This window comes from Petaurus breviceps, unplaced genomic scaffold (assembly GCF_028583685.1).
Source record: "Petaurus breviceps papuanus isolate PSGF00001 unplaced genomic scaffold, PetGlider_PUasm1.0 90865, whole genome shotgun sequence".
NCBI classification, from domain to species: domain Eukaryota; kingdom Metazoa; phylum Chordata; class Mammalia; order Diprotodontia; family Petauridae; genus Petaurus; species Petaurus breviceps.
Genome location: NW_027187367.1, coordinates 17,170,228 through 17,179,615, shown reverse-complemented (window position 1 = coordinate 17,179,615; position 9,388 = coordinate 17,170,228). Strand labels below are relative to the sequence as shown.

Below are 9,388 nucleotides of genomic sequence, written 5' to 3'. Positions count from 1 at the left end.
GGAAGGAAGGAAGGAAGGAAGGAAGGAAGGAAGGAAGGAAGGAAGGAGGGAGGGAGGGAGGGGAGGGGAGGGAAGGGAGAGAGGGAGGGAGGAAGGAAGGAAGGAAGGAAGGAAGGAAGGAAGGAAGGAAGGAAGGAAGGAAGGAAGGAAGATTGAAATATTTATTAAGGGAATACTATGTGCAAGGCAGTTAGGTGAAGTGAATAGAGTGCCAGGCCTAGAGTCAGGAAGATTCACCTTCATGAGTTCAAATATTGTCTCAGATAATTCCCAATTGTATGACCCTGGGCAAACCACTTAACGCTGTTTGTCTCAGTTTCCTCTTCTATAAGATGAGCTGAAGAAGGAAATGGCAAACCACTCCAGTATCTTTGCCAAAAAAAAAACCTCAAGTGGGGTCATGACAACTCGAATGTGACTGAAACAACTGAGCAACAAAAACAAAATGTGCCAGACACTGCACTGAGTACTTTTCAAATATTACCTTATTTTATTCCTGCAAGAACCATGTGATGTATTTCTCCCCATTTTACAGCTGAAGAAACTGCAACAGACTTAACAGTGACCCGCCCAGGGTCACACATTTAGTAAGTGTCTGAGGATGGGTTTGAATTCGGATCTTCCTGACTCCAGGCCCAGCAATCTATGCACTGTGCCACCTAGAGGCCTAGACCATCCTTGATGTTCCAGCGCCGACAAGCCCTGATCTGAAGATTCTCAGGTGTCGTTTGTATAAAGTAAAGTTGGGGATATTTGTCTGTGAAGCCCATTCATAACCACAGGCAGGTGGTGAATTGTATACATTAATAAAGTACTGGGGGAACTCAAAGTAAGGGAAAAATCATGATAGGATGGAGTTAATCAGGGAAGGCTCCTTGGTAGAAGTGAATCTAGATGAGCTTTGAATGAAGTTATAGGCAAGAACCTCAACAGGAAAGAAAGATTCCTAACAATTAGAACTATCTCAAGTGGAATGGGCTGCCCTGGAAGGTAGTGAGTTCCCCATCACTGAAAGCCTTTGAGGGTAGACTGGACTGCCACCTGGGGTCATTGTGGAGTGGTTTCATGCTTTGGAGAGAGTTGAACTAAATGATCTCTCAAGTCTCTTTAATTTGGGAAGTACTATGATTTTATGGCTTCATGGAAAGGAAGGAAGACCTTTGTGGACAAAAAGATAAAGTTCTTGAAGTGTATACAAGTGGTGATCAAGCCCTGGAAGGTCCTATTAACCTAAACATGCCAAGTCAACATGCATTTATTAAGCACCTTCTGTGTGCCTATACAAAGAAAGGCAAAAACCAGTATTTGCCCTCAGGGACCTCACAGTCTAATGGAGGAAATGACATGTGCAAATGAGATATATACAGGATAAATAAGAGATAATAAAAGAGGAAACATGTTCACATCACATACAGACCCAATGATGGACAGCTCGTCTAATGTCCAAAAACAAGCCTTACTAAGTGGCTTATCACCAGACAATTGGCCACCAAGTGATAAATTCTGGGTCATAACAACTCTGAAAAAGTCTACTAAAATATGGAGGGGTCGTAATCTGCCTCAGTGGAAGAGCCTTACAAAATCATACATCTTTGGACTATTAAGTACAGTCATCACATGCTGCCCATTTGTTGTTACTCAGTCACATCCAACTCTTCATGACTCCATTTGGGGTTTTCTTGGTAGAGATACTAGAGTGGTTTGGCAATTCTTTATCCAGCTCATCTTACAGATGAGGAAACTGAGGCAAATAAAGTTAAACGCCTTGTCCAAGGACACACAGCTAAGAAGTATCTGAGGTCAGATTTGAACTCAGGAAGATGAGTTTTCCTGACTCCAGACTCTGACCTCTATCCATTGCTCCACCTAGCTGCCCATTCTACCCTTGTCCTGACTTAATAATTCCGTACAACCAGTTGCCTGTGCGTCGGGGTTAGTGTGTCTGTTTTTGACTGAATCTCTAAGAGAGCAGTTCACTGTGTCAGGGAGATTGTTTTTAGAGGGCCTAGTAAAGGATTATGTACAATTGGGTACTTGAGATATTTCTTGATGGTAATAATGATGAAGAAAGAGTAATAGCTCCCATTTCTATAACATTTTTTCTTATAACAACCCTGTAAGGTAGCTAGAATAACTATCATTATCACTGTACTACATGAATATGCAAAGGATGTATGAGTTCACCTGTACGGAGGGGACGCTAGACATAGGAATTTCCTCTACCATCATGGTTTGGAACTCCCATGATTTAGTAGGCTATGGATTCAGGTCTTCCTGACTCTAAATCCAGTACTCTTTCACTGTTCCTTGATACTTCTCTCCCTATATTAAAGAGGAAGAAATGGAATTTTTCCAAAAGTAAGTGACTTGGCTCTTGATTTCAAGTCTGGGACTCTCATCACAATACAATACAACCTCCCTAGAAGGAATCCAAACAAAGAGAATTCTCTCTGGATATTATAGGCAGCTAGGTAGTTCAGTGGATAGAGCACTGGGCTTGTAATCAGGAAGACTAATCAGATGTGACTGAAAAATGACTGAACCCTGGATGTTGCACTGAGTGGGATACTCAGTGGGACTCCTGTCCCCAGAGAGAAGAAAAAGGTTAATGTCTAAGAGAGACAGTCCTACTAGTAATGGCTGTGATTCCTGAACTTCTGGTTGAAAAGTTAAAATTTCAGTTGACGGGTTAATTGTTTACAAACATTAACTCATTTGATCTTCATAACAACCCTAAAAGGCAAGTAGTGTTATTAATTTGAATTTTAGATATCTCACAGCTAGTGAGTATCAGAGGTTCGATTTGAATTCACGTCTTCCTGACTCCAAGAAGAACATTAATCCCTGACCCTTAATAGACTTAGGGGGGGAGTTTGAAGACCTCCCCTGCTTTGAAAGCAAACTCTGACCCTTAATAGGCTGAATGTAATCACATGGAACCAGTGATGGAAGGAATTTGCTGAAGGGTGCCGCAGAGCCCATGGGAAGCTTCCCTGCTGTGAAGATAAACTCTGCCCCCAATAGGCTAAATATAGTCATATGGAGCCTGTGGTAGGAGGAGTATGCTGAAAGGAATCAGAGCCCACAGGAAACTGGTCAGAGCTAGCCAGATGGTGGGGGAGAAAGGATGCTCAGGCAAGGAGTCAGATAGGCTCGTGAGTAGATATTGATCTTGTATTGGTTTGTGGGAAGACTGAAGGATGCTGTGGCTCTCAGCATTATTATGGCTTCTGATTATCTTTGGTACTATGATGGAAACGTATTACTGGTTTTGGGATTTGGTTTTCTGGTATCTAAATAAATGCTTCATTTCTATCCTCTATGTGGAGAGTTTGGTATATTTTGCGATCGAACATCATGAGGTACTTATAGTCATGGTCTTTATCTTGATTGTGGATGCTGTAAATATTGCATTGGTGCTACAGCCACTTAGCTGCCTCATTGGATTAACATTAGGTATGTGTGGTGTTTAAGGAACATTTATACCTCTTGTGACAGAGTTTTCAGGACTGCTCATCCACCTTTGGTGGCCACCTTTAGCCCACTCTCACCTGTGGCTCCAAGAACCTGTAGCATGGGCAGCAGCCACTCCCTGGTAAAAAACCATCTTGGCAGATGGGCTAAACCAGGCTGAGGGTAACTGACAGGCCTCAAAATCACTGATGAGTTAGGGGGGATGTCTCCCCCAAGCAGGTGAAGGCTTTCCCTGGTGGAATGGGAGGATGATGACAATTTGTTCAAACAGCCATGAAGGTGAGCAAAGCAGGTACTGTGGAGAGCTTAGAGCTTGGTCAGGCATTGAATACATCGAGGGCATCCACTGCATCCTGGGTCATCACAAGGTATCCTGACTTGTGTCTTTCCACTATACTTCAATGACTCTGGAAGAGAGAGAATGAAGCTGATGACTTTGTACAACTCTGCCTCACTTCAGTCTTATTCACCCCATGATGCTGTTGGTCCTCTCCAAAAACAAAGGACAAGCAACAATGATGACCCATACTCTTGACTATTTTAAAATCAAATTTCCAGTTATTTTTCTAATGCTGGTTGACATTTATAAAGCACTTAAATATTTGCTGTTGTTCTTCAGTTGTTCAATTATGTCTGACCCAATGGACTCTGCTTTATCCACTTTTCATGGTAAAGGTACTAGAATAGTTTCTCACTTCCTTCTTTTTTTTTACAGATGAGGAATTGAGACAAATAGGGGTAAGTGATATGCCCAGGGTCACACAGCTAATAAGTGTCTGAGACTGGATTTGAACTTATATTCCTGACTCTAGACCTGATGTTCTATCCACTGCACCATGTGGCTGCCCCCACTTTAATGTTTATAAAGGACTTTGTACCCATTTCTTCACTTGTAGCCCTTAAAACCCCTGTGAGATGGTAGGTGCTACTGTTAGTATAATCCCCATTTTATAGATGAGAAAATTGAGTCTCAGAAAGCCACTTGATAGCTTGCTTCTCATCATGTGACTAACATGTCCAAGGCAGAATTCCACCCCAGTTTTTCCTGACTTCAAGTATAACTGTTCTACTTTCTACACTAGCAGCCTTGCACACAAAAACCCAGTTGGCTCTCCATTACCTTTGCCCTGGTTATATCCTTTGAGGGTTCTGGAAGCAAATGTTTTCCTTCAAAGCCATTTTCCCCACCTCTTTCCTTTTCTGAGACATCTTTCCTCATTGTCTGTCTGTTGGTGTGTGCTAAGGGAATGCAGACTCATTTTAATATCAGCCTGAGCCTAATCTTGTTAGAAAGGTAATTTGGTTGTTCTTTAAATGCAAACAAACACATGAAAACCCCCCAAAGAATCCATCAATCCTATCCCAGCTCTAAACAGAAATGAATTTTGGACATTCTGTAGATTTTCTGTGCTGGTAGCTGTCTTCTGGAGAACCACAGGATTATAGATGTAGAGTCTGATGAGGTATCAGAGGCCATCTAGACTGATCCCCTTGTTTTACAGATGAGGAAACTGAGGCTCAGGGACATTAAATGATTTGCTCACTTGTTAGTCATGTGAAATTTGAACTTAGGTCTTCTGAGTTGAAAGCCAGTGCTCTTTACACTGTACAAATTCAGTGAGAGAGATTCCACTAGTTCAAATGAAATAAGGGAGGAAGGACAAAAGGAAGGAAGGAAAGAAGGAAGGGAGGGAGGGAAGGAGGATAGGAGGAAGGAAGGAAGGAAGGAAGGAGGAAGGAAGGGAGGAAGGAAGGAAGGAAGGAAGGAAGGAAGGAAGGAGGGAAGGAGAGAGAGCAGAAGGAAGGAACCAAAATTTATGAAGTGCCCACTATGAAATCAGCCCTGTGCCTAGTGATTTACAAGTATTATCTAATGTGATCCTCACAGCTTTGGAAGGCAGGTACCATTATTATCCCTATTTGAAGATTGTGAAAATTGAGGCAGACAAAGGATAAGTGACTTGCTCAGGACCACATAGTAAATGTCTGAGGATGGATTTGAATTCAGTCCAGAATCCAAGTCCAGCTCTCTATCTACTATACCCCTAGCTTCTGCTTATAGAATAAATTTCAATGTGTTCTTAGAGGAAGGAGTCAAAAAAGTATTTGACTTATCCTAGTTATTTTTCTTTCCTTTGTAGGCACCAAGGCCCAAGTGAGCAGACCATGGAGACCCTGCTCAGCAGCCTCCTGGCATTTGGCATGGCGTTTGCTGTTGTTGATGCCTGCCCCAAGTACTGTGTCTGCCAGAATCTCTCTGAATCCCTAGGGACACTGTGTCCCTCCAAGGGGCTGCTTTTTGTGCCACCAGACATTGACCGTCGGACAGTGGAGTTGCGTCTGGGTGGCAACTTCATTATCCACATAAGCCGCCAGGACTTTGCCAACATGACCGGGCTGGTGGACCTGACGCTGTCCAGGAACACCATCAGCTACATCCAGCCCTTCTCCTTCTTGGACCTAGAGAGCCTCCGGTCGTTGCACTTGGATAGTAACCGCCTACCAAGCATCGGTGAGGATACACTCCGAGGCCTGGTCAACCTTCAGCACCTCATTGTCAACAATAACCAACTGGATAACATTGCTGATGATGCCTTTGAGGACTTCCTGTTGACCCTAGAGGATCTGGATCTCTCCTACAACAATCTCCGTGGGCTGCCCTGGGACTCAGTCCGGCGCATGGTCAACCTCCATCAGCTCAGTCTGGACCATAACCTCCTGGACCACATTGCTGAGGGCACCTTTGCTGACCTCCAGAAGCTAGCCCGCCTGGACCTCACCTCCAACCGACTACAGAAACTGCCTCCAGACCCTATCTTTGCCCGTTCCCAGTCATCCAGTCTGACTGCCACACCCTTCACCCCACCCTTGTCTCTCAGTTTTGGGGGGAACCCTCTGCACTGCAACTGTGAGCTGTTATGGCTGAGACGTCTAGAAAGGGATGACGACTTGGAGACGTGTGGTTCTCCAGCCAGCCTGAAGGGACGATACTTCTGGCATGTGCGTGAAGAGGAGTTTATGTGTGAACCCCCCCTCATCACCCAGCATACCCACAAACTGCTGGTGCTAGAAGGCCAAGCTGCCACACTCAAGTGCAAGGCCATTGGAGACCCCAGTCCTCTAATCCACTGGGTGGCCCCAGATGACCGCCTCATTGGGAATACGTCCCGGACTGCTGCCTATGACAATGGCACCCTGGACATCCTCATCACCACCTCACAGGATTACGGTGCCTTCACCTGCATTGCTGCCAATGCAGCCGGGGAGGCCACAGCCACCGTGGAGGTATCCATCGTCCAACTGCCTCACCTAAGCAATGGCACCAGCCGCACCACTTCCCCCAAATCTCGCCTCTCTGACATCACCGGTTCCAGCAAGGCTGGCCGAGGGGGAGGAGCTGGAGGTGGTGGTGGAGGCTCAGGGGGAGGGGAGGCCTCCAAGGGGCCCCCAGAGAGAGCTGTGCTCGTGTCCGATGTGACCACTACTTCAGCTCTGGTCAAGTGGTCAGTGAGCAAATCGGCTCCCCGGGTGAAGATGTATCAGCTGCAGTACAACTGCTCGGATGATGAGGTATTAATCTACAGGTGAGTGAGGGGCTGGGAAGAGAATTAATTGCAGGAGAGGCAAAAGTGGGGAAATAAGCCAGGAGTGCAATGGAAAGTCTATGAACCGGGAAAATCATACTTTTGTTTCCACTTGTCTTCATCATCAGTTTTTATGGCTAAAATCAGAGTAAAAATGAAACCAAGATCAAAAAAATGTATCTAAAGGGCACCAGAGGAGAAGTTGTGGAAGGGGGAGGCAGCCTCGTCACATTATCTGAGTGATTTATGTAGAAAGGGAAGATGACTGTGTGAGAAAAAGATATTATGGGATGAGTAGGTTAGTAGGAACTTCAGACCCTTACTAATTCCTCTCTCATTCCTGTATTCAGTTAAAATCTTTCCCCCTTTTTTTTTTTTTTTTGCTTTTTGGAGGGCAATTGGGGTTCTTAAGTGACTTGCCCAAGGTGACATGGCTAGTTTTTGTGTTAAGTGTCTGAGGCCAGATTTGAACTCAGATCCTCTTGACTCCAGGGCTCTATTCACTGCACCACCTAGCCACCCCATTTTAAGCGACAAACTGTAATCTGCATGTAGAGGCAAGTAGGTGATCAAGGTGGTGAAGTCATCGTAGACACCATCAGCTAAGGATCAATCAAAAGAACCTAGGATGTTCATGCCAGAGAAGAGAAGACAGAATTGGGTGTGACAGATGTCTGCAAATTTCTGAAAGGGTATCTATCTCTCACAGAGAAAAGATTTTAGATTTGTTCCCTGTAGTCACTGGGAAGTCATAGCAATGAAAAGGAAAACAAAATAAATAGTTACTAAAGTCTTTGGAATGTTAGGTATGGTTCTACTACTGATTCCTATGTCATAGTTAATATTTCAGCATTTCATGGTTAATATTTCAATGTAGCATAGAAACTTCCTTCCACACCTCCCTTGCTTTGCCAGGGTCAAATGGGATATTTACAATGTACTTAGTACAATACCTGTCACGTAGTAGGGACTTAATAAATGTTTGTTCCCTTCTCTCTTTCCTTCGCTTCCCCTCCCCCACCCTGTTGTGGAGGATTTGAAGTGATTTATTCAAAGTTGTGCAGTGAATTAATAGCCTCTTTTTTTTAGAGGTAAGGAGGACTTTGATCTTGGGCAGCTAGGTGGCATAGCAGTTAGAGTGCAAGTCCTACAGTCAGAAAGACTCATCTTCCTAAGTTCAAATCCAGCCTCAGATACTTACTAGCTGTGTGACCCTGGGAAAGTCACTTAACCCTGTTTGCCCCAGTTCCCTCATCTATAAAATGAGTTGGAGAAGGAAAAGACAAACCACTCCAGTATATTTGGCAAAAAAACACCAAATGGCATCGTGAAGAGTTGGATATAACTGAAAAAACTGAACAACAATGGACCTTGAGAGAAGAAACCAATCCCTGCTGCCCCACCCCCATTCCCACTTGCTACCCATCACACACACACACAGAAGGAGGTACCTGCTACAAGTATAGGACAGGGTTCTTCTGGCCAGGTCTTGTGTTTTTTTTTTTTCCTCCCTATTACACCAAATACAACCAGTTTACTAATCATCTATGTGAAGTGTGTTCTCTCCTCTTATTCACCTCTTCCCAAAAGGGAGGAATCTAATTATGTGAGTCTCTGGTTAGAGTGGGGACTTGACCAAGAGAGAATGAGTTTCCTGCAACAGTGAAGGGCGTGGCTTAAGCATGTATGTGTATGTTTGTGTGTGTATATTTGCATGTATACAGATGGATATTTATGTACATGCAGGTACAGATATGCATGTATATATGTAGGTATCTATATCTATAAAAAAGAAAGAAATATAGAGAGATATAGATACAACTCTCTACAGGTATGGTGTCAGGTCTCAGGGGATAGGAGCTAATGGATAAGAGAAGATAGAGTGGAAGTTGGGGAAGGAGAGATGGTGGTTATAGAAAGAATAGGCCCCACTTAGATTATAGAATATTAGAATGTAAGCTCATTGTAAGTAGGGACTGTTTAATTTTTTTGGATTTGAACACTGCCTGGCACATGGTGGGCAGTTAACAAATATTTATTGATTGATTTGTAGAAATTCAGAATTGAAAGGAATTTGGAGATAATCAAGACCAGCTGGCATAATAGGCTTTAGAGATAGAAGGGACTTTAGAAATTATCTAACCTAGTGGTTTCTAAACTGTAGTGTTTCTCTTCTTTCATTTTTCTCTTTCCTTCTTTCTTTCTCTTCTTTCCTTTCTTCTTTTTTCTTACCTTTTTCCTTCCCTCCTTCCCTCCCTCCTTCTGTCCACCCTTCCTTCCTTCCTTCCTTCCTTCCTTCCTTCCTTCCTTCCTTCCTTCCTTCCTTCCTT

General features: G+C 43.8%; 1 protein-coding gene across 2 annotated transcripts in view; it reads left to right on the top strand.

The window, feature by feature from the left end:
• Positions 1–9,388, top strand: part of LRFN2 (leucine rich repeat and fibronectin type III domain containing 2) — a 347,503-nt gene that overhangs the window by 278,738 nt on the left and 59,377 nt on the right. For both annotated transcript variants that reach the window (XM_069073624.1, XM_069073623.1), the window contains one exon: positions 5,616–7,058. In XM_069073624.1, the coding sequence (XP_068929725.1) occupies positions 5,641–7,058 (1,418 nt within the window). In that variant the 5' untranslated portion in view covers positions 5,616–5,640. The remainder of the gene's footprint in view (positions 1–5,615; positions 7,059–9,388) is intronic.